This window comes from Lithobates pipiens, unplaced genomic scaffold (genome assembly GCF_037356315.1).
Source record: "Lithobates pipiens isolate NorthernLeopardFrog02 unplaced genomic scaffold, aLitPip1_a1.2 Scaffold_16, whole genome shotgun sequence".
Taxonomy (NCBI): domain Eukaryota; kingdom Metazoa; phylum Chordata; class Amphibia; order Anura; family Ranidae; genus Lithobates; species Lithobates pipiens.
This window is the reverse complement of record NW_027507748.1, coordinates 144,569,280-144,595,304: the sequence shown is the minus strand read 5'-3', so window position 1 is coordinate 144,595,304 and position 26,025 is coordinate 144,569,280. Positions and strand designations below refer to the sequence as shown.

Genomic DNA, 26,025 nt, shown 5'->3' with positions numbered 1-26,025 from the left:
GTCATTGCCAAAGGTTTAGGATCCACCTGAACAAGTCACTTTGTCCAACAGGAGGTTATGCAAGTATGCCACAATGGGGCTGCCATGAAGGAGCAACAAGGCTAACACTGGGGCCAGCATCTTGATGAATACCCCAAGTGCAGGGGAGTAGCCATAGGGTAGGCTGACAAAGTGATAGAGTAGGGGCCCCACATCAAAGAGTAGAAATTACAGATATGCTGGATAGATGGGGACATTGTAGGTAAACATCTTTGACGTCAACCGTAGAGTCTCCCTCGTAAAGGAAGGCCGCTACAGATTTGGTGAATCCCATTTGGAATTTTCGGACCCGAATGAACCTCAAGATCCAAGATGGGTCAAATGCCTCCTTCTCAGTTTGGGGACAAATTAGAGTAAACCCCTGAAATCATTTTACTGCAGGAAAAAACACCTTGATTGGAATCTGAACACTGGAGTGGAGAAAGAGCAAGAGCGGAAGGAAGTTAAACTCCAGTTTGTACCTATTAGGATGTCACTGCCCTGAACTCAAGCATTCAAGATGCAAATTGCCCAAGCATCTGCAAAAAGTTCAACAAACGTTCCCTCTCTGGAAAGTGGGGACATACATTCATGCAGGGGAAGGCTTGTCTGAGGATTTAGCAGATTTAGAGTGCCAGGTCTTGCTAGTGAATGGGAATCAAAGCTTGGAGTTACTTGACAAGGAAGTTGAAAAAAGCAGTCACAGAGGAAGAAGGCTTTTACCGAGGGGAGAAACAAATTTTGTCTTGTCAACAGTAGTATTTATCTTATCAAGACCCAACCCAGAGACCTTGTCCCCTGAAAGGCCATGTGGATGGAAGGTTTCTTGATCAAGGGTTCCATGGTCCAGCACTTTAGCTGAAGAGACCTATGCATATGTATCAACATGAGGCACATAAGAGATGAGGTGGGAAGTTTCCATAAAACTTTTTCAGCTGAACTTTAAACACCACAGCCATCTCCTCTATATGTTTAATAAGCAAGTTATCTATTGGAGCAGCGTATAGAGATTTTGACCAGTCAGACATGGTACAAAGTAATGTAACAACTTAAAATTAGAAGAAAAGGAGGACCCGCCAGTGATACATAGAAATGGTTTCTGACCACTTATTGTCTGGAAAAAAAATAAACAGGATTTTTAAAACAGCTTACCTGTAAAATCCTTTTCTTGGAGTACATCATAGGCCACAGAGCCTCAAGTAATTACTTGGTGGGTTATGGGCCTACCTTCAGGTGTTGACACTGGTATAGCCAATACAGGAAGTTGAACCCTATATAACCCCTCCTCCTTCCAGGAGTACCTCAGTTTTTGTATCCAAGCAATACAAGTAATATACTCTCACCCCATAAAACAGAGGGCAGGAGCTGTGTCCTATGATGTACTCCAAGAAAAGGATTTTACAGGTAAGCCGTTTTAAAAATCCTATTTTCTTTAGCGCACATCATAGGACACAGAGCCTCAAGTAATTACTTGGTGGGATGTCCCATAGCAATGCTACTTGAGGGGAGAGACAACCCGTAGGGCAGGGGTGCCCAACCTTTTGAAATGTAAGGGCCACTTAAACGACTTGGTAACCAGTTGCGGGCCACAATGTGTGGACTGGGCAGATAACAGGTCCTTGTACACTCTGCATATGCAGAGTGGACACAGACACAGCCCACTGTACTCTATGGGCCCTCCGATCTGCCCAGATGGAAGGGGACAGATCCCCTTCTGTTTTTTTTTCTTTTAGTGGACCGAATTGAAGGTATGCAGGTGTAAACGGACACAAGTCTGTTTACATTTGCGGCTCCTTAGAGGTGAATAGAAGGTCTGATTGGGTTGGACCGATCATGTGAAAGGGGCCTAAGGCTGCTTTCACACTGAGGTGCTGTGGTCTACCCAAAGCAGTGCACCTCTGGCTTTCCTGTGGGTTAGCTTCACTTTGCCATAGAATTCTATTATATCCTGCATGTGTTGTGCACTTTCTGAAATCGCACCAAACCCATAGGTAATAACAGAGGTCTATGGCTCAGTGCAGTTTGAATGCAGCCCGTTAACCACTGCAGAACAGATATGCCAATATATACACTGCGATTATAGAATTAAACATACCTTTAATAAGAGACTTCAATTTGGGTATCGCCACCTGTTGCTGTTCCAGGCAGAGGGCATTTGGTATCACTCCACCTGTGACAGGAGGTGGCGCTATACAGCGAGCATCGTCTTATGTGGCTTGGCTACGCAACCGCTGGCTTCCTCTACCATCGGCTTCATTCACAACACTGCTGCTCTGGGATTCTGGGTTGGGAACCCGCGATCTGGGCTTGCCAACCAGCCATCCCCGAGCAGGAGGTTGTGGGGCACATCAGAGAGCTCCGCGGGCCACTGGTTGGGCACCCCTGCCATAGGGTAACCCCCAGACCTATACTGCTGCCTGCAGCACACTGCGCCCCAAGGCGATATCCTCATTCCATCTTACATCCACTTGATACAATTTTGCAAATGTATGCACTGAAGACCAAGTCGCAGATTTGAGATATGGAGGCCTGATGACGCACTGCCCAAGAAGCACCAACCGCTCGGGTAGAGTGCGCCTTAACTTGAAAAGGGGGAATCTTTCCCTTTAAATCATAAGTTTCAATTATAACTTGCCGAATCCACTTAGCAACAGTGATATCGATGCTGCCTGTCCTTTTTAGGACCCTCTGGCAGAAGAAATAAGATCTCAGTCTTAGAAATATGAGCAGTTTTCTTCAAATAGATCTTCACTGCTCTCACTACATCAAGACAATGTAGTGACTTTTCTTCCCTGGAACATGGTCTTGGAAAAAACAAAGGCAGGACAATACCTTCATTCAGGTGAAAGCCTGAAACTACTTTTGGCAAAAAGCCTGGACAAGGGAGTAACACCACTCTGTCCTCATGAATAATTAAAAATGGCTCCTTACAAGAAAGAGCAGCCAATTCTGACACCCTCCTTGCTGAGGATACAGCAACCAAAAATACCAGCTTCCTTGTCAAAAGGACAAAAGGAATATGCTGTAACGTTTCAAATGGCTGTTTTTGTAACACAGACAAAACTAAATTTAAGTCCCAAGGGCTTAAGGGTGATTTAACTGGCGGATTAATCCGCAGCACTCCTTGCATGAAACCCCGGACTAAAGAATGCGTAGCAAGCGGTCTTTGAAATAAAATGGATGTGGCTGAGAATTGGCCCTTAATAGTACTCAGAGCCAACTTCATCTCTACACCTAAACTGTAGAAAGGCAAGAATTCTGCCTAAAATATATCTACGAGGGTGCCAACCCTTGGATTCACACCAAGAAATATACGTTTTCTAGACTCTAATATATAGCTCTAGAAGTTGGCTTCCTAGCATTAATCAAAGTAGAATTAACTGACCTAGAAAGCCCACGTTTCTTCAGAATGAGAGTCTCAATAGCCAAGCCGTTAAGCTCGTAAAGTAGGATGGAATATCAGCCCCTGAGATAGCCGGTCTGGCCTTAGTGGGAGGGGCCATGGACCCCCCACTGCCATCTTTACGATCTCTGAATACTATGACATTCTGGGCCATGCTGGTGCTACCTGTATTACCGACTTTCTTTCCAGCTTGACCCTGCAAGGAAGTCGTGGCAGCAACTGATTCGGAGGAAATGCATTGATCAGTGAGAACTGATCCCATGGGGTCACCAACACATCTGTTCCGTATGAGTGGGTCCCTTGTCCTGGACATAAAGTTAACTAGCTTAGTTTTGAATCTGGACGCTAGAAGGTCTATGTCCGGAGTCGCCCATCTTTAGCAAACAGCCCTTAGACACTTCGGGGTGAAGAGACCATTCCCCTGGGATTAACTGCTGGTGACTTAGATAGTCCAACTGCCAATTCTGTACTCCCGGAATGAAAACTGGAGATGGGCGGAGGAGAATGTCCCATGCCTAAGTTAGAATCTGGTTCACCTCTCTCTGAGAGACTTTTGGTGCCCCCTTGGTGATTGATATATACCACAGCATTGTCAGATTGGATCCTGACAGGACAATTCTTTAACCTGGGAGGTCCAGGTTTTTAGAGCCAGATACACTGCCCGAATCTCTAGGATGTTAATGGACAGTCGTTCTCTCTAGTACTGCTCCCCAGCCTGAAAGGCTGGCATCTTACTACTTTTCACATAATTGGTCTGAAGGATTTTCCCTTCAGTAGGTTCCCGGGATAGTAACCACCAATTGAGGCTTTGGGGCACTCTTGGGGACAGCCACATTGGGTAATCAAAAGCTTGAATTTTTTTGTTCCAAGCAGATAGGATACTGTTTTGTAACAGTCTCAAATGGAATTGGGCATAGGGAACTGCTTCGAATGACGCTACCATCTTCCCTAACAACCTCATGCAAAGGCGAATTGAAGGATTTCTCCTTGACCTGATCATCCTCACTAACTGCTGTATGGAGCTGATTTTTGCAGGCGGCAAGAAAACCTTTTTCTGGGCTGTGTCTATGAACATGCCCAGATATTCCAGCCACTTTAGTGGCTTTAAGGAGGACTTCTTTAGATTGAGAATCCAACCCAGATCTTCCAGGTAACTGCTTGTAATGGCTACACCTTGCTTCAAGCGAGCCATTGACTGGTCTATCAACAGATCGTCCAAATAAGCCAAGACAGTTACGCCCTCTGTCCTTATCCTGGCTAGAGGTGGGGCTGGTACTTTTGTGAATACCCGGGGTGCTGTAGCAAGCCCGAAGGGGAAGGCTACAAACTGAAAGTGCTTCTCTTCTAATTCGAAACGCAGAAACCTCTGGTGAGGAGGGAATATAGGGATATGCAGATATGCATCTCTGATGTTGATGGATGCCAGAAGTTCTCCTCCTTGTAGAATAGTAACGACTGACTTGATTGACTCCATGCAAAAGGAGCAGATCCTCAGGAATGGATTTAGATTCCATAGATCTAGAATTGGTCTGATATTTCCATTTGGCTTTGGCACCGTAAATAAGTTTGAGTAGAACCCCAAACCTTGCTCTTGTTTGAGAATCTGCATGATCACCCCTTGAGCCAATAATCGGTCTAATGCTTTTAACAGGGATTGCCTTTTGCCTGATCCCTGGGAACGTTTGATCTCAGAAAACTGGACGGTGGAAACTCTCGATATTCTATCTTGTATCCTAGGGATACTGTGGAGAGAGTCCATCCGTCCTGAATTTTCTCTTGCCAGACTTCTGAGTACCTCAGAAGTCTTCCCCCCCCCCCCCCCCTGGTGAGGGAAGATGCCTCTTCATGACGAGGCCTTGGTATTATGCTTTGCAGGCTTGAGGCCCCAGGAATTATCAAATTCTGTGTCAATCTCTGGAGCCCTCCAGCCAACCCGCCCTCTTGCCCAGTTCACGCGCAAATGGCATACTGGTCTGCTATTGCAGAGTATGAAGGGAGAGGGACAGCCAGCTGTTCCGCCTAGGAAAAAAAGACAAACACCGGCAATACCTGTTCTGCCTTTGACACAGCAGGCTGAGACAACAACTCTGCAAAACTAAGTAGAGGACGCAGAAAACATTTCTATAAGAGGAGAGGGGAAGGGGGGTTCTGTCAGCAGATTATTTTTTTTTTTAAAGCTACTGAACCAAGCAAAGCTAAGGGCCATGGTTTTGGGATCACTTTATCCTTTGCAGCTGTGCCAACATCCAGTCTGCTGTCCTATTTTGCTTTTTAGGTAAGAACTCCCTCTGCTGGGACTACACATGTTCTGAGACAGCTCTGTTGAAAGGCATCGTACATAGGTGTGCAAATTAGTCCCTTGAAAGACATCTTTTAGGCATATAAGATACATGAAGAAAAATACATAGCCCTTTCCCCTACCTCGGCCTCACTGCAGGATACTGCTGAAACAGCAGATTTAAACTTCACCCATGGTGGGCCGCGTTGTAACATGCTCAAAGACTGGGGCCCTTTTAATAGGGGCTCCGCTCCTTTGGGCCTTGTATAGCACCCCTCAGGACAACTTTAGGTAATGTAGCAAGACCAAAAAGAGTCCAGGTTCCTAGGGTCCAGCTCTCAGAGAGAAGCGTTACAGGCAAAACCTCGTTCTTGAATCGAGGTCCAGGTACCATCCTATGGCCTCAGTGGCAAGGATGGATCTGGTTGTGGAGGTTCTTTAAATCCGTCATGGATCCCCCTAGGAGCTCCTCAGAGCACATCTTCACTCGTGACCAACACCTTAGATACTGGTGAAAAAACTGAGGTACTCCTGGAAGGAGTAGGGGTTATATAGGGGAGTCAACTTCCTGTATTGGTTATACCAGTGTCAACACCTGAAGGTAGGCCCATAACCCACCAATTACTTGAGGCCTTGTGTCCTATGATGTACAATAAATAAAAAAATTTGTCTACGCTCTAACAAGCTTCAGTTTTGTTAGAACTATGACATACAGTAGTTACGTTTTATCATGCAAGTATTCATGTACACTGTGGGGTTGATTTACTAACTCTGGTGCACTCAGAATCTTGTGTAGCTGTGCATTGTAGCCAGCTTCTAACTTTGACTTGTTTAATTAAAGTGGATGTAAACCCCATTCATGAAATTTGAGCCGGGCACATATCTGCAGTGTTTTCTTAGCCATCTTCAAAGCTCTAAGTCCCATAGCTTTCTCCTTCTCCATTCTTCTTTTATCGCCATAACTTCTGACAAGCTCTCCGGCAACTGCGATAAAACCAGCCTGAATTTTATGTCATAAAATGGGTGCCATGATAGACAAAGACTTGCTGTGCTGTGAATATACCATCTCTCAGCTAATCTATGTGGAGTGGGGGGGGGGGGGGGGGGGTGCCTTTCTTCCAATCAGCTGTCTCACAGTGTATGGCAAGAATCCACACAGGTGAATCAGGAAGAGAAAATGCTAACAGGACATGCAGTATATAAAAGCTGAAGACAGCATATACACAAGTAAAACTTATGGAGGAGGATTTGTTTAATTCCTGTGTATCATCTGAGGCTGTTTACTGCACTGGGTATATGAGACGTTTTACATCCACTTTAAAGTGGATGTAAACCCACTCACCATTTACAAAGTACTGGCATAGTGCTGATCTACAGGTATACACATGCCTCATGCATGTATCCCTAACTTTGAAATCTCCCCCTTCTGTATTTGGAGCCCCCCCCCCCCAAAATGCCGGATTCAGTGGGCCGGTCTATTTTAGGGCACTCTGTGGGCAGAATCATGACATCACCAGACCCACCTCTACACTCCCCTTGGCTGGGGAGTGAAAAGAGCATGCACAGGAGAGGCAGAGCGCATTGTGGGCAAAAGCAGAGCGCGCTCACGGCCCCGTCACTCCTGCACACATAGATGACTGTACAGTGACCATTGGGGATGATCAGCGAGGTAGAGAACAGCTGTGAGCACCGATCCCCCTGCATGGCTTTCCAGCTGACAGCCGCAGGAGGGAGAGGAGAAGCGGCTGATGAAAAGCACTGCTCCCAGCTGTGCCCCGCTGACCCGACCATCCGACTGTCCTCTGTGTTTTCCTCCTCCTCCTGCTGCGCCCAACTTGTTCTCCTCCACCCCCCTCCCCCCTTCTCTGGCACCCTCTGTGTACTCGCCCACCCGCTATGCGTCTTCCTCCTCTGCTTTCCTGAATGGGACAGAGAGCATTTGTTACTGATCTCTGTGTGAAAACTGAGACGCGTAACCTGTGTAACTCTGCTTCAGTTTATGAATGGACAGGAGTCTGTCTCCTCTCCATTAATCTTCAATGTTGAGAAAGGGACCAGGAAATCTGTGTCCTCAGCCCCTGTCTCAATGGGGAGATGTCAGGGGTCTGATCTCAATGCCCCCCCAACAGGGCTAAACACACACACACACACACACACACACACACACACACTGACATAAATATTACAAAATAAAAATAGTAAGAAAAAAAAATGAATTAAAAACACAAGACAACTACTGACATCCCCCCCCCCCAAAAGGATTGTGGGGGGAAAAAAATATGACACCCTAAATTACATTCTGCTACTCCTCCTAATTATGGCAATACAACGTGTGGTACTTTTTCACAGCCTAGTCACATAGAGAGGCCCAACATGCAGGGAGCACCATCAGGTGTTTTAGGAGCATAAATAACACCTAACTTGTTGACTACCTATTACACCTTTGAAGGCCCTGCAGCACCAGGACAATGGGAACGCCCCCAAAGAGACCCCAGTTTGGAAAGCTAACACCCAACGTATAATCTATGAGGCATAAAGAGTCTTTTGAACAGTTAATGTTTTTCCAAAAGTTTTTGGAAAATGTGGGGGGGGGTTTTGTTTTTTTTTGTTTTTGTTTTTTTTACACAAAGTTGTCCATTTATAAATATTCAAGGAACACATATCATGCACATACCAAGCATTACACCCCAAAATACATTCTGCTGAGCAAAGGGTTAACAAAAGATTACCTGTGGTTTTAGTAGTGCATTTGTCCACAGGATAGCACTGGTCCAGGCAGCAAGCAGGAATACAACAGTACAGTACTGTCCATAGTCAGTACAGGCAGCCGGCAGGGATACTGTCCATATACAGCTCAGGGTCAGTACAGGCAGAGATTGTCAGCAGTGCCAAAATATTGGTCCTGGTAGTAGGCAGGAACATGGTCCATGTGGTGTGGTCAGCATTTGGTCGTTGAACCCAACACCCCCCATGAACATATTCTATTCGTGGATACATGTTGGTTTTTGGATTGGGCCATTCCTCCCGGTGATCAACAAATGCATTGTTGTTTTATCGAAGAAAGCATATAGACATCCCTTCTGTCCCTCCAATTCACAGCCAGAATTTCCTCATTCTGTAAACTCGTCGTCTCCCCTCTTAGCTTATTGTTGACGAGGCTTTGAGGAAAGTCCTTCCGGTGCTACATGCTGGAGTGTTTTTTTGAAGGTTGCGGAATAGGGGCAAACTTGTACAAAACTTATCTACGGTAGCCTCTCTTCAGCAGTGGGTTTATGAGTTCGCAAACTACTTTTCCACTTGATCCGATGCAGTCTGGGCAATTAGGGAATGCAGCTGAGTGTCCTTCCCTTCGTATACCATGAAGGCATATGTATACCCTGTGGCTCGGTCGCACAATTTATAAAGCTTCACCCTTAGCCCTTTTGGTGGGAATAAATTGTTTTATGCCCAGCCTGCCAGAAAATTTGATAAGGGACTCATCCACGCACATGTGTTGGTCTGGGGTAAACAACTGGCGGAAAATATCAGATAAATAATTTAGTAGTGGCCGAATTTTATAAAGCTTGTCCAAATTTGGGTCATTTCAGGGAGGGCACTGGGTGGTATTATATAGTGTAGGAATCTCATAATCACGAGATATCTGGTTCTGGGCATTACTGAAGAAAAGATGGGCATGTGGTGGATGGGGAGGGTTGACCAATATGAACGCAATTTTTTTTTTGGTTAGTCCCACACAGAATATGAGGCCCAAAAAACGTTTACTCTTCCACTGTTATGGTTCTCCACTCATAGGGACGGGCATAATAGGACGTTGGGTTATGTGCCATGAATTGCATTTACAGGTTGCACTGGGTCACAATTGATGCCAGCATGTCCTCAGTAAAAACGATATGAAAAAAAAAAAAAAAAATCAATCGGGGAAAAATTTTCTGTGTCCACCTGGACTCCTGGCTGGGCAGTGAAAGGGGGGGGGGGGGGGGGGGACGTTAGCTTCTCCTGAATTAGGAGGAAGCCACAAGGGGTTCTGAAGGGAATAGGGAAGGCTGGTATGGGACCTAACCCTTTGGGACTAAGGTGACACCCCACTGGTAGGTGGCCTTTGCTGAGGTACTGCAGGGCTGATGGATGGTGCTGCCTCCTCACCAGAATGCCTTCTTCTGGCGGGCGGACACTCATCCTCCTCTGAGGCAGTCAGCGTTTCACTGCTTAGGACAGGCTCGCAGTTAACGTCAGACTCAGAATTTAAGGAGGAATCCGAACCGGAGAGCTACCCGTTGCTCTCAGCCACAAGAATATTGTACGCTTCTTCGGCTGAAAATAATCTTTTAGACATTGTTGGTGATGACAGATGGCACTGACACTAACAGCGATAAGCACTGTGGCACAAATGGAACTGTATGGACACTATTTGGGCTCTGATTTTACTGTGTTATCACTGTAATTGAAATTGTGTGCAGTGCTGTAGCCGTCTTTTGGCTATAGTGCAGGCACCTAGTGCTTAGTGTAGGTAAATTTAGGCAGGCCTGGCATGCTTGATTTGGGCTGAGAGTGGCTCAGGGTAGAAGCTCGGTGACTCAGGCATCACCAAGAGCTCCCTCTTTCCAGAGCCCTCTTGTCTTGAAAGAGGAGGAGAGGGGAGGTGGAGCTCCTTGAGTATTCTGAGGAGCCCTGACCAATCCCCAACTTGGAATTGGCAGGTCTCCTCAAATACCCAGGGTCAGCCCAATTGGGAGAATTTGCCTGGTGGAACAGTTGGAGATGGAGGACTGAGGCTGTAAGGGTCTTGAAGGGCGGGCGATATTATTTGCAGAAAGTTTCCTATTGCCTTGGTAGAATCCTTGTTAGGTTGTACTCCAATAGTTTGGATGTTGGCCCCACCCTGGGTCCAGCTGTTGGTAGTCACCTGATCAGTGACCATATAAATCTTCACTTCCCCTTCCTGTCCTTGCCCTAGTACAGGTTCCTGTTAGTTTGGCGGATGCTATTTGTTTCTGGTTGCTGACTCCGATTCTTGGATTTCCCCTTGGATTTCATTGTTCTCGTTGCCAACCCTGCCTGTTTCCGACACTGCCTTCTGGTTGACCCCTGTGTACTTCTGCTTTGGTCCGCTGCCTTGGATTGTCCTTTCACCTACTGGGTTCCTGTCTTTGGCCTCTACCGAGTTATTTTTTTTTTGGGGGATTTAAATCAATTTTTGGGATTTTTAAAGCTTCTATTCAAGGTACAATAATTTAGTTTATTCAGCATGGAAAAAAAAAAAAAAGGACATCAATTGTCAGTTAAAGCAACGCAGTGCTGTATTGCAAAAAAAAACAGCCTGGTCATTCATTGAGTAGCCAAATCTTCCGGGGCTGAAGTGGTTAAAAAAATTGATTTAAATCAAGCCTTTTTACTAGTGATTTAAATAGACTTGAGTTAAATCAAATCCACCCCGATAGAGGATGTATATAGAGTCCCAAATTCCAATGTTTGAACACCTGGGCATCTTGCGAGTCCCTATCTAAGTTTAACAGCCCCTCAATAAAACAAAACCAAAATGAAAGGACTGCTTTATTGTCCGAGTAGTGAAAAAGTGTGTGCCTGGCTGGGCAGGATGCCAGACGGACCAGTATACTCAGCAGCCTCTACGGGGGTGCTGCACCAAAATTTAAGTCACGCCCACATGTCGCAGCAGCTGTATCATGTCCGCACACTCTCTGACCAATTGCCGTAAAAGGTTAGCACACCATCTGCTCAACTCCCATATCATGTGCATGAATGGATATGGGTTATCACAGGATGGATGGATAAATGAATGGTTATGACAGGATGGAGATGTTTGGGTCATGAATAGACAGACAGCTATGATTTGGGTCATATATTCAGTGTAATGTTTGTGCAAGAAAATATAGACTTGGCGGAAGCAGTCAGGTGACCCGGGTAGAGACTTGGTGGGAGCAGTCAGGCTGCAAGCTTTGAGCCCATTCAGCCTTACTGGGTGTAATCTATGAAAAGTGAGACATCCACTTTTCCCCCCACATATCAGTGATCAAAATGAATTCTGCAACTGTGTCTCAGACACACACACACACACACTGACCATAATAATATATTCACTGGAGCTTCTCCTCTGCCCAGCTCTGACCAAATACATCTCCCCTAAATCAGATCAGCTGTCTGTTCTGTTGGTGTCCTATGAGATGACTGTACTATGCATGTATTAACTCCTCACACTGATCTGTGGCTCACACCCCCTAATGACAAACATCCAGTCAAAACCCAGGAAAGGCACCACATGACTTCAGCATGCCTAATCATGCTGAGGCCAGCGCAGCCAACCCTGGGAGAGCTGGAGAATAAAGGAGGGGGGGTGAGGAGTACATGGAATGCCTCTCAGGCTTATGCATGAGATAGGAAATCACCTGTCATTAACAGCAAGGGAGAAGAAACAGACAACCATTTCTCTGCATGTCTGTTTCCTTACTGAAAAAAAAGATAAGAGGATTGCTCAGAGTTGGATTAACTCTTCGTGACATGACTGGGCACAGATGAAATGACATCCTATACTCTACAAGGTACAAGTCTCAATTACATTTTTTTGGGGGTTTCCGCTCAGACAAAACAAAAAAAAAAAAGCATTTTTAAAATAGCTTACCTGTAAAATCCTCTTCTTTGAAGTACATCACAGGACACAGAGCCACAGTAATTACTATGTGGGTTATAGGCCACTGGCACCCCCTAAGATAAAAAGTGCACTCCCTATATAACCCCTCCCACTACTGGGAGTACCTCAGTTATGTGGCAAAACAATACAAGTGTAGATCAATAGAAGGGAGGGACCTCTGTGTCAGAGCAACCCCCCCAGTTAGAAAGCACCCCCTAGGGGCACACAACCCTTTTATCGACCCTGATTTTAACCCCTTCCCTGCCAGTGTCATTAGTACAGTGACAGTTAATTTTTATTTTATTTTTTGGACCGATCACTATTAGTGTCACTGGTCCCCAAAAAGTATCAAGAGTCAGTTAGGTGTTCCGATTTGTCCACCGCAAATCTCTGATCGCCAGCCTTACTAGTTAAATTCCAGGGATTAGCTGCGAGTACACAGCCCCATTGGAAAGTAGTAGGAGGCTGCCAGCTCTTGCCACTAATCACGCCCACTTGCGTATAATCTCGCATGCTAAGATCACGTGCGAGTTATTGGCCATGTTTGCAGACTGCCTGCATCCAATGCCAATCACTCCCAACGTGATCACAGCATGGGAGATTATACGCAAGTGGGTGTGATTAGTGGAGAGAGCTGGCAGCCTCCTACTACTTTCAATAGGCCTGTGTACTCACAGCTAAACGCCGGAATGCAATTAGGGGTTCTTGCATGTAATCAACGGCAGGGTGCATTCGTTGGCGTCAATACACCCTTATCAAAAGTGAAAGTCTAGAAAATGCCTAATTTTCAGTTAACATTAGAACAGCAAGAGGAAAAATGTTCTAATTGTGACAGTAGCTCTGGTGATCCTAGCAACACGGCAAGATTGCCCACTTTGGAGGTATTTCTTCTCACTTATGGTTTCGACTATGGGACAGAAGTGAAGAGAAAACACTCCTATTGGACACAGATGGCAAAACAAAAAAGACCCCACAGGGGGAATAACATTCTTACTCTATCCAAAATAAAAATAAAAATGTTTTGGCTTTAGTTACACTTTAAATGGAATTTTTACAAGCATTACACAACCAGCATGCCAGAGAACAATAGGATGCCTAAGCCAATTTACAACTTTTGCACTCAGATGTACAGCTAACGGCAAGTTAAATTATATTATCTGATGCAAACACAAAACTGGTGTATACTTAAAGGGGTTGTAAGCTTTAAAGGTGAAAAAACTGACAGTGACCGATCCCCAGTTTTATTCACCTGAGCCCGTTCGTTTCCTCGGCAGAGACATGCTATATCTCTGTCCAGGGTTCTTGATTGGATAGATTGATAGAGCAGCCATTGGCACCCACTGCTGTCAATCAAATCCAATGATGCGGGCGCCAGGACTAATGCGAGGAGAAGCCACGAGCGCCGTTGAGGGACCCAGAAGAGGAGGATCGGGGACACACTGTGCAAAACAAACTGCACAATGGAGGTAAGATATGTTTGAGGTTTTATTTTTTTTGTTTAAACAGAGCGGCTCCAGTTTCTGCGACAACCTAGAAAACAAGCGCCAATGCTTGCCCATGAAGATCCCAGATCAGCAATGTCTATAGACCTTCAGTCTCAAATTAACCCCCGAAACGGTCACTCCCACATGCACGTCTGCTCCACCACTACAACCCAAAATGAATGAATGACTTGTATAGCACTACAAATGCGAACTGAATCACCTCAAGGCGCTTGGTCCATCCCGTGGTGTCAAGCTTCTTGGAAGAGGTGGGTCTTGAGTTTTTTTCCTGAACCCTCCCAACATGCACGTCTGCTCCACCACTGCAACCCTCCCCCCGATTTCGAGCGTTTTTCCTTCATTATCCAACCAGCAAGTTGGGGGTTGGTCCTTGACTAAGCATTAACATTACTGGACTTGAGTGACATAACTATACTAAGCAGCAAGAAAGTCTGCATCACAAACATTTGGCAACTACATGGGTCACATATATTTCAACTACGTGAACCCCTGTTTGCCCCGATCTAAACATTATGATGATAGGTAAAAACATTAAAATACTGGAATACTCACAATGACTTGCAAAATAGGATGTAATGAAGTCTCCCCTTGTAGAATACCCTAATATTAAAAAAAATAAAAATAATAATCAATGTCACAAAAGCAGTAAAAGTGGTAGTAGAAGCAGAAAGTTACTGACAGAATAACCAATTAAACAACTACTAAAAAGTTTTATTCGCACGTTTATTAACGTAAGCTGCTCATAGATAGAAATTCCGCTGGGACCAGCTGAATTTTGATCCATCTATGGCTGTCCCTGGTCAACAGAAGTCAATCGAACAAACATCTGTCAAAAAGGACTATTGGAAAACCGAGAAACACTTGCCTGTTTCCAGTCTTTCTGCCTTGCTGACAGGATGAGCAAGGCATTGCTCCCTCACCGATGAAAAAGCTGCAGAATCTGTAACAAATGGGATAGTGAAGCCTTGCCTATCTGAAGCGACAATGTGGAAAAGGTTTCTCTGCCATGTAGTGCATTCATTATTGAGCGCAAGTATGACATGGCCCCTAGAGCGCAGAGAGAGAGGACACTTACCTGTTCCTAAGACCCCTTTCACACCGAGGGCGTTTTGCAGGCGCTATAGCGTTAGAAATAGCGCCTGCAATCTGCCCTCAAATTGCTGCTCCATTCATTCCAGTGTGAAAGCGTGAGGGCTTTCACACTGGAGCGTTGCGCTGGCAGGACGTCCGGAAAAGTCCTGCCAGCAGCTTCTTTGGAGCGATGAAGGAGCGGTGTGTTTACCGCTCCTCCACCGCTGCTGCTCCCCATTGAAATCAATGGGGCAGCACTGCAATACCGCCAGCAAAACGCCAACACTATGGGCGCGGCAGTGTGAAAGGGGTCTTACAGTGCTGACAGCTCATTGGCTGCACCAAAGTGTTGCTTCATAGCTACTCTCACCACTGGTGTTTGTTGCTGCCAAGTCAAGCTTGCTAATGCCGAACATGGAATCTCACCAGCACAAAACAAAGCAGTTTATGGTTACAGTGTAAGTGAAGCTTCAAAGCACCAAGTGGGTAGCACTTCTGCCTGGCAGCACTAGGGTTGTTGGTTTGAATCCCAGAGCACTACCTGCTGCAGTGTGCATGTTCTTCCTGTGCCTGCGTGGATTTCCTCTGGGTACGCTGGTTTCCTCCCACACTCCAAAGATATGCTGGTAGGTTAATTGGATCTTGTGTAAATTGGCCCTAGTACGTATGTATGACTGTGAGTTAGGGATCTTAGATTGTAAACTCTTTGAGGGCAGGGACTGATGTGAACGTAGAATGTGTAAATATATATATATATACACAAGTATATGTAATAAAACAAACTAAGCTCCTTCATCAGGCAAACAGTATGGGAAGGATCGTCTACGATTTGTCGGCAATGTATATCTTGAACCCTGGTTTGTAATGAAATTGTTACTGTTTGCAAGACGAAGGTGCTTAGTGCTCTAAAATGTCGCTTACACTATACACAATAAATTCTTTGTTTTGGGCAAATGTTTCCGACAACTGGAATGTTCTGCTCTGTAATGTACAAAGATTGCCAATTTGAAATGGCCTTAAAACAGTTCTAAAACTTAAATTGAACAACATTTACTTTGCTAAAGCATTATGCATCAAAAAATTGCTTTTTTTCCTTTAAAGATACTGTTTCACTTTTTTGTTCCGTTTTGCATGCAAGCACTGCTTGATCTCTTCTAGACACTTTGTCTGCACATTACCCAGGACTGGCATCCAGATAATGACAACACCAACGCTAGTTGTCTCTTCATGGCTCTAGGGCTCCATTCACAACTAGGCAATTTGAATCAAAAGAGGAATCGCCGAGATTCCAAATCGCAGGGCGCATTTGCGATGCCACTACTTCTTAATGGTACAAATCACGGCAAATGGCAATGCGCAATTTCATCGCCCAAAAGAATCTCCTGCTCCTTTTTGAGAGACAAGCTTTGCGTGTTCTAAGTTTTGCAGCGGGATTTATCGTACGACCAATGCAGAAAAATTACACCGCAATGAGGGGCCATTAAGAAGTAATGGCATCGCAAACACGTCCCACGTTTTACTGCAATTAAAATCTCACTAATTCAAATCGCCTAGGTGTGAATGAAGCACTGCCAGTGCCCCAAAGACGCTAAATATTGCATATGCACATACAGAGATCTGGTACCGATGGAGGATAGTTCTGCTTCCCAAGACATCAATATCAAATACCAGGAGGCATAACTTTCCTCCATGTATTCCCCATAAGCCCCGATTCACACTGATGTGGTCTGCTGCAGGTGTCAATGAAATGCTGACACCCAAAAAGCAGGTTGCAAATGCAGTGTGTTTACGTGAACCTAATCACATGCATATAAACATCAGTGCGATTGGAGTCCAGTGCAAATAAAAAAAAGCTGCCCACACCTTTTAGATGCAGAGCAATTTGAGCCATCCAAAACCGATGGGCTCAAATCGCACTGCATAGAATCATATGCGATTTGCACATGAATGCAGTGCGATTCGCATGTGGTTCACAGTGCGAGCAAGGCTCAGTGGCACATGTGACTGGGTGACAACTCAGGAACACAAATAGCGAGACAGTTGTCAAAGAAGTGACTGAATGAGGACCTTGATGGTAAAATCATCAGGTATTAACCCCACCCTAATAATATATATATATATATATATATATATATATATATATATATATATACACACACACACACACACACACACACACACACACTATCCATCTTAGATGTGGTGGCTGAATCAGTTTTTTTAGGCTTTTTCTCCCCTGGTGATCTGGCCAGGAACATACCTCCTTTATTACAGTGCCTCCACTCTGGATGAAGGAGCACAGAGGATACCTTCAGTGCCGGTTAACACTTGTGCTATGCGAGAACCCTGCGAATCCACTGTGGGTTCTCGCATCGCACCCGGGACACACGGCAGTTCACACTGCCATATGCGAACTACTGGGGAGTGTCATATGTTAACTACACCCCCATTTCAGCTCATGTATCGCACTGTGAACTGACAGTTCAGACATGAATCGGATCGCATATGTGTGAACACACATGCGATCCGATTCTGGTCCAAACAGAAAAAAGGGTCCTGTGCGTGTTTGGACCGAATGTGGTGCGATATCAGCCATACTATCTGCATGGCTGATATTGCAACGCACATACATCGCATGTAATGTGAACAGCAGTGTGCTGCGAATTACATGTCTGGCATTGCACAAGTGTGACCCAGCCCTTAGACAGCAGCATTTTGATACCCTAAAAATTTAAACTTCAGCTCACTGCAGTTACAGCAACATTGTTTTTTTTTTTTTTGGGAATAAAATGTTTTATATAAATAACATCTGATCATTATAAGTATTCGTCAGTGGCAAAATTCTGTAATGAAAAACAATAGACTTACTGGCCAGATCACCAGGTAAAAAAAAAAAAAAAAAAACAAGACTTACTGCCACCATATCTAATTGGTAAGTTGCAACATATTAAATGTTTACTTTTACGTTTATTACTGCTATAAAGAGCAACTTTATTCTCCCAAGGAATCTTTCAGTTCTGTGCTTGTGCTTTGTTATGCTGCACTAATATATTTACAAGCCCAGCAGATCCAGAATTGTCCAACTCCAGGTCCTGAACCGCCATCTTTATTTCCCAGAGATCTAACCATCGCTTCCTGGCTCTTGCAGCCAGTGCCCCGAAGACTCATTGTCATATCACACAAGCATAGAGATCCCATACTATGTCTTTGTTTAGCTATTCTATGAATCGAGGATACCATTACTATGTCTTGGTATCCTCGATTCATAGAATAGCTAAACAATCACATACTGTATAGCAGAAAGCACTACGTTCCTCCAATAAAGTGGATCTAAAGTCTCAAACTTTACCTTCATGCAGTCTATGCATTAAGGTAAAATAACCTTCTTGCGGTGAGCTTTTTTTTTTTTCTTTAAAAAAAAATAAAGCCATTTTGCTGCGCTTCCCATTCATGTCAATGGACAGGGGCATTTTTGATGCGCTCCAAAGATTCTGTTCGCAGGACTTTTTTCATAGCACCGCCCCAGTGTGAAAGCATCCATTGAAATGGAGGAAATCAGTTTCCAGGGATTATTTTTAGTGCAAAAGTGGCTCAGTGTGAAAGGGCCCTTAGCCTGGGTTCACACTGATGTGACTTTTTCGCATCGCTTTTCTTATTTAATTCACATGCGATTCAGTGCGGTGCGATTTGAGCCCATTGACTTTTGAATGTGCTGAATTCGCAGCAGAGATGTTTTTGAGAGCCACCGTGCAGCCGGATCACATGGTCCTTTTTTTACTATGCAACCCATGGCAGGCAAGGTGACCTGTGTTTGGAGCACCTAACGTATTGATGTCCACAGCGGATCGGATCACAAGGGCAGCGCGATATGAATGCAGCGCAGGAAACAAGCGCAGATCGTGCAGGTTTTCCTGCAACGCATTAGTGTGAACCTAGGTTGGCTGGATCAGCAGGGGAAAAAAAATAAAAAATTAAAATAAAAGCAACACATCTAAGAATTAGTAAGTTACAATAGAAGAAAAGTTAGCATTGGGTTTGATGGCACTTGAAGTCTAGTGACCAGTACACATACGTAAATCAGAAAACTAAAGCCCCGGATTCCTGCAACCTAGGACGATGGCGAACTACAAGTCCCAGAGGAAATCAGGCCTCGCACAAATGACAGCCACACTCACCCCAATAACAGACTTGTCTGGACAGACCCCCCACTCACCGCAATGGAGCCCTCGCTGAGTTTGGGTAGTGCCATGCCGGCTGTGTATCGGAGAGAAGAGAATGAAGCTGACAGCTGTCTTTGCAGCACCACTCCGAGCGCGCCAAACTAAGCCTCACTTGTGTGGCGCCAAATCCCACATCTGGTCACGTTGGGCCTTACAGAGAAGTGACGCAGGACCAATGCCTGTGTTTTCTCTCGGCCATCTTTAGTCCTGGCAGCCTCTGCACTATGCGTCTTGTTACGCCTCGCCCTCCAGGTTATAGCTGCACGGCTACGTTTGCTGGTTGCCCTCAGTAATGATGGCGGCAGCGGAATAAGCCCACCGGCCTGCACTCTCAAGTGTTTATTGGAGCATCGCGCTGTGGGAGGGGAAAAAGTCCAACCACGTGTCTCCAACTACAAGAGGGCTACAGAGGAGTGACTGCAGCGTTTGTGACAGTGCTGCTGGAGGAGGTTTGTGTATTAGCCAGACGCTGGCAGGGTCATTAGGGGTGGTTAGCAAAAGAGTCAGTAGAGAAGAGGTCTCCCTCCCCCCACTGCCTCTGAACTCTCCTCTATGTTATTTTATCAGTACATGTACACAGGGTCGTTTCTAGAGGCTTTTTTTTTTTAACCCCAAAAAAATGCCTTTAGAGGCTTTTCAAATGTTCTAACTTGCGTTTAGCCACATTTCAATTACAGGTGTTTTTAAATTTTGGCTAGACGTGTATGTATAGGTGGAACTTTCTGGGCTCTTGCGCTCTGGACATTTCACTAACGCTCCTGGACTCCTTTTCTCCTGGCAGCAAAAAGAAAAGAAAACTTGTAAACTCACTAACGTGTTTTAGGTTTGTCGTGTGATCGGGTGTAACTTATTGTGGCCATTGCTATGAATTAAAGTGGTTGAATGCCCTAGTAAAAAAAACCTTGCAGGGCGGCCTTGACTTATTGGGCTTACCAGTTACCTTGTCTTGGCCTGCTCTTCCACGTCTAGGGGTTCCCAGGGTTGATACCCAACGACTTAAAACCTGACACGGATAAAGTCATTTTTCAAAGGTTTTATTTTGCAGTAGTAACATCCAATAACAGTCTTTCATGGGAACAGAGGGCACGGGTGAAGAGCTCAGGCACCTTTGAACTGCAGGTCTAGCAAATTCTCTAATTCAACCCAGAGAGTAGCCACTTGCAGCTGGGCACTTCAAGGCTGAACAGATCCCTAGCCAGAGATCATGGCAGTCAGCACGTTAACTCAAAACTTGAAGCAATCCTATGAACGTGTACAAGTTGTAACTAAGGGTGAGCTGTACCTTTTTCCTCAGTACCTGGAACATTTCCCGTCTCCTCAATGGTACTGGAAAAGCGTGAATTCGTCAATGTCCTTCCCAATTCAGTAACCAGGCACTTCCCAGGATGACACTTGCCGGCCCTCCTCCTCAGAATCCTCCCCCGGTCACTTTCACGAGCTGTGGTGCCTCTCCAGGCCGAGAGCACACCCGGACACCTTGAATCCTCCCTCAGTTACTGCGCCTCGGACCAGAGAGTTCCGAGACTCGGAAACGGATAGACCTGCCTGGTCTGGGGTAGGGATCTATCAGGTTCCTCTAACAGGAACGTTGCAGGTTGTCGAACACCCCATGACCGGGACTCCTCACGGGGCTACCCCGGTCCTGGAACCAGAACAGACCACACGGGCCTCACAAACTCCTCTCCCTTAAACATTTGACCCACACATCTTAAGTACCCCTTCCCAGACTCCCCAGCGGGGCCCGGCACTCCCACTGATTGGTTCCGAGAAGTTGATACTCAAAACGTCCAACCAGGCCTGGTTCTGGCCTGTCATGTGCACTGCACTGTTCACATGACCAGGCAGAACTTCTAACACAGCCCAGCCGGACTGATGTCAAGGCCAACCTATGTAATGAACCCTCATAACCCCCTACTGTTCTGAGGCAAAAATGCATTTACATGCGTATGACCTTTTGTCCAAAATGTCATCCGCTACACTTAGAACGAAGCTCCCGAACTGCCGCCAGTCACCGCTGAGAAAGCTGACATGTTTCCTCAACTATTCTTCCAAGTTCGAGGCTCTGGCGCTGTGAGTGGCTCAGATAATATCCTGCGGCACAATGGCTCCTGGGAGATGTCGTGATTCCCGGGAGTCAGCGGGCATGGATGTCTCAGCATCTCACTGCGCGCTGGGTAGTCAGCAACACAGTATACCGGGAGGGAGACAAGGTGGGCTTCACATGCCCACAATGAAAATGAAACTTCCATTTTTTGGAATTCTTCCCCCCCCCCCCCCCGACGTCACATTTGGCACCTTTCAGGGGGGAGCAGATACCTGTCTAATACAGGCATAGATAGCCAAGCCACTTGTGAGTATCTATACCACTTCCGGCGCCTTCTCCGTCTAACCCCCCCCACTGTCTTCTGGGAGACACACAGGTCCCAGAAGACTGCAGGGACCAGTGGGATCGCACAGCGCAGTAGGGAACCAAGAAGTGAAGCCGCAAAGCTCCACTTCCTGATTCCCTTACCGAAGATGGCGGTGCCTCCACTTCCTGGTTCCCGTACCGAAGGATGGGTCGGTTTCGGGTGCTGACATCGTGTGCGCCCTGGACAGGTAAGCAGCTGCAGTATTTGTAGCTGCTGACTTTCCGCTGTAAGTGCATACTAAAAAACCTGTACACGAAAGAGGATTCAATTGGAGACATGATTTCATGTATATTAAGTAGAGGGGATGCTGAGAAAATAAATTTTTGGAACTCCGCTTTAAGGCTCAAGCACTGAACTCATGTGGTCTACATCCTTTTAGGCGCATCAAGCTTTGTTTGTCTGCCAAAACTCTTCCTTCTGGGCGCAATGACTGTGGCTTTTTTTTTTTGTTTTTGTTTTTTTCCCTGCCTTTTATCTTGTTGCCAAACAATGGCTGCAGTGTGGTCGCACTTTTCTGGACGCCCTGCCTCCCTGTGCGTGCCTCTGGGGGCGCATATCAGGAGCGTTCTATGATTGCTGTGTTCTTCGGACAGAGCCGATCACAGATAGGGGTAAAGGTCCAATCGCAGTGTCCCCTTAATAATGTCATTGGATGTGTCCAGTCGGTGTAAAAAGGATTAGCTGGTTATCGGCAGTCCCCCCCCCCCCCCCTTCACACTGCCAGTGCTTCAAGAGAGCTGGTAAGTGGAAATCCACACAGTGGACATCTACAGGCCTCTTGCACATTGCTGCTTGAAAAAGCTCAGTACAGATTTTTCTTATACTGAGCTAAAATACAGCCCATTAATTATGTGCCTATGCACACAGAAGCATAAATGAGCGCCATGCATTTTTGGTCAGTAATTTTCGCCTCATGCACGAGATTGCGCACATTTGTTCGCAAATGCCTATTCGCATAATGTGAAGAACAAAATTGTGAGAATAAGTTTTCGCACGTACGCATATGCGAGAAAATGCATACGAAAAAAATTCAGCTGGAAAAAGTACATGCTCAAACAGGAGTATCGTGTGCAAGAGGCCATAATCGGGGCACAAATCATTGGTGCCCTCATTATCAGTGCAGCCCCATCCTTGCCGCCGCCTCACCAGTGGCAATTAGTGCAGTCTCATCAGCGCACATTAGTGAAGGAGAAAAATCACTTACAAATAAAAATAACAAAAATGTTTATTTGTTTAGCAAAAAAATCAGCGTAGCCCCATCAGTGCTACCTCACCAGTGCCCATTATTGCAGTGTCATCAGTGAGAGACGCATTACATATAAAATTGTATAACAAAAACTAAACCAGGGCAGCCTCACCAGCGCACATCCAGTGGAGAAAAATCACTTTACAATATTTTATCACAGACACTAAGAAAAATTATTTTAGTTTGTTTAGCAAAAAATAAATAACACAGTGATTAAATACCACTAAAAGAAAGCTTTATGTCTCAAAAAATAAATAAATAAATAAAATAATCTCAAATGGGTTGGCTGTGGGAGCAGGCTGTTAAGAAAGATGACACTGTTTCACCCCACACTCCGTGGGGTAATCCCAAACCTTAGATTGATACCTGACCCTAGTGTATGGGATTGTGAACATAAAGAAAATTATGCCAGCTGGGGATCTGCGCCCTTTCCCTACACTGCGATCCGCATTTGGGCTCCCATAAATTCAACCGATTACTATAGAACCTCATGTAGTCAAATGGTTCCTAATCTCCTGTAATGTGGATACAGTTCTTTTTTTTTTATATTTCCACATCACTGGTGATGAGACAAGCGGGGACTCTCCTCTCTCTCTCCTGGAGGGAAGACATCCCCTCCCTCACAGAGGAGGATTGGAAAATGGGCATACAAGAAAACATCTCTACGGTGATCTTGTCCAGAGATAGCTTCATCCAACTTAAATGTATCCACAGGGCATACTATACCCCCTCGATGTCTCTCGGATATATCCTACGTACTCTGAGTGTCAGCAGGCGGTTGCGACATACTGTCATGTTATCTGGGAGTGCCCTGATTATCCAGCAATTTTGGAAGGTAGTGGTGCTAGAGATTAACAAGATTGCAGAATTCTGATGCTGAACCCTAAGGTGCTTCTCCTGGGCATTGGGGACTAGGTGGCTCAATCTACCCATAAAAAATCGATAATCCTTTTATCTGTGTAGGAAGGTTGTCCTCCAAAATTGGAAGCTGGCTACTCTCGTGGCCCAATGGTTCCAGCTGGTAGACTCTACTACCCCTATATAACCCTATAAATCGTAAGTGTCCCCAGAAGTTTGAAGATTTGGGATACTTGAGTTATGGCTAGATTACCTCTGTTTTGTCTTATTGGATGTACGGTATATGACGCACTTTGCTTCTGTGGTGTATTATCTTTAGACTGCTGCTATGATATTGAACTAATTTGCTATCTTTTGTATGTACCTCATTGTTTTGTAGCTGAACTAGCAATATCTTTATTTTTTTTTTATTTTTTTTTTTTTTTTTTTTTTAATTAACAAAATCTCACATTATGGGTACTGTGTTGCATGAGTGCACCATTGTCATTTAACCACTTTGCCGCCTGCCCTATAGACAATTGACGGTGGCAAAGTGGTTTCATAATCCTGATTGGACGTCATATGACGTGATCAGGATTATGAGCCGCTGCGCGCCCCCGGGGGCGCGCATCGCGGCGATCGTTGTTGCGGGGTGTCAGTCTGACACCCGGCAACTACGATCTCGGTAAAGAGTCTCCGACGGAGACTCTTTACCACGTGATCAGCCGTGTCCAATCGCGGCTGATCACAGTGTAAATAGGAAGAGCCGGTGATCGGCTTTTCCTCACTCGCGTCTGTCAGGCTACTCCTCTGACAGGGGAGGTCTGTGCTGATCGATTATCAGCACAGCCCCCCCAAGGATGCCCACACTGGACCACCAGGGACGCCACCAGACCACCAGGGATGCCCAGAAAAAGGTAATCCTCCCTAGACCACCAGGGATGCCAGTCAGCACAATGGATGCCAATCAGTGCCCATAATGGATGCCAATCAGTGCCCACAATTGGCATCACTGATTGGCATGCATTGTTTGGCACTGATTGGCATCCATTAGTACAGTATAACACCAGTGCCGCCTATGAGTGCCCACCAGTGCCGCCTATGAGTGCCCACCAGTGCTGCCCATCAGTGTCCATCAATGCCACCTCATCAGTGCCACATCATTGGTGCCCACCAGTGCCGCCTATGAGTGCCCACCAGTGCCGCCTATCCATGCCAATCTGTGCCAGCTATCAGTGTCCATCCGTGTCGCCCATCCGTGTCCATCAATGCCACCTCATCAGTGCCACTTCATTGGTGCCACATCATTGGTGCCCATCAGTGCCGCCTTATCAGTGCCCATCAGTGAAGGAGAAAACGTACTTATTTACAAAGTTTTGAAACTGAAGCAAAGAAAAACATTTTTTCTTTTCAAAATTTTCGGTATTTTTTTTTATTTGTAGCGCAAAAAATAAAAACCGTAGAGGTGATCAAATACCACCAAAAGAAAGCTCTATTTGTGGGAAAAAAATTATAAAAATTTCATTTGGGTACAGTGTAGCATGACCACGCAATTGTCATTCAAAGTGCGACAGCGCTGAAAAATTGGTCTGGGCAGGAAGGTGTTTAAGTGCCCAGTATTGAAGTGGTTAAATTGCCACAGTGCTGAAAGTAGGGCTGGGGAAAAATCAATTTAAATCTTGAATCGAGTTGAGAGGTCAAATCGATTCAAAATTTCAGCAGATCAATTTTTTTAGATTTTCTTATTTTTTTCACCAGGACCGGACGACGTGGACTAGGCTGAGGCCGCAGCCTCGCCTAAAAGTGCCTGCCCGCAGCTCCTCAGGACTGGCACGGTGTCCATCAAAAAAAAACGATGTGAATCGAGTGTTTTTTCGTTTTTTTATTTATTTATTTTTCTTGTGAAAAAGTGATTAAAAAAAAAATTGCCCAGCTCTAGCTGAAAGCAGAAAATTGGCCTGGACAGGAAAGGGTTTAAGTGCCTGGTATTGAAGTGGTTAAACTCCACTAGTCGCCTGTGTGCATGGATACAAAGGCTAACGTAGAGGGGGTTAGGGGCAAGAGAAAACAAAATGGCAAATGCCCCTAGGAGCAGCAGAAAAAATGTCCAGTGCATGAAGCCTTTAGCTCTGAGTAGTGGAAGGCAGGTTTCAAATTTTTTTTTTTTTTTTTTTTTTTTTTTTTTTTTTTTTTTTTGGGGCAAGTTTTCCTTTTTACTTTCTGACCTCAGGGAGGCAACAGGAAATGAGAGGAAATCTCTCTTGGGTGGGGAGAACGCCCCTGTAGATGGATATCAATGGAACCATGTCACGATTAGAATGCTGACCTTCATCTCTTTTCTGGCGACAACGGGCCACACTAGATGTGGTGAGGCTGTGTAAGCAAACTATTTGTAA

At 45.4% G+C, this 26,025-nt stretch overlaps 2 protein-coding genes across 3 annotated transcripts in view; one reads left to right on the top strand and one right to left on the bottom strand.

Moving 5' to 3' along the window:
- The window catches only part of RPA1 (replication protein A1), a 140,554-nt gene extending 121,201 nt beyond the window's left edge, over window positions 1-19,353 (bottom strand). Inside the window, exons 1-2 of one of the 2 annotated variants that reach the window (XM_077480572.1) lie at window positions 19,129-19,353; window positions 14,397-14,444 (exon numbers count right to left, since the gene is read on the bottom strand). In XM_077480572.1, the coding sequence (XP_077336698.1) occupies window positions 14,397-14,444; window positions 19,129-19,164 (84 nt within the window). In that variant the 5' untranslated portion in view covers window positions 19,165-19,353. Of the gene's footprint in view, window positions 1-14,396; window positions 14,445-19,128 lie in introns of those variants that run through there. The other variant, XM_077480573.1, reaches the window with a different exon arrangement.
- Window positions 19,354-19,405: 52 nt separating this feature from the next.
- The window catches only part of SMYD4 (SET and MYND domain containing 4), a 91,689-nt gene continuing 85,069 nt past the window's right edge, over window positions 19,406-26,025 (top strand). Inside the window, exon 1 of the mRNA XM_077480571.1 lies at window positions 19,406-19,584. The gene's annotated coding sequence lies outside the window, so the exon portion shown is untranslated. The remainder of the gene's footprint in view (window positions 19,585-26,025) is intronic.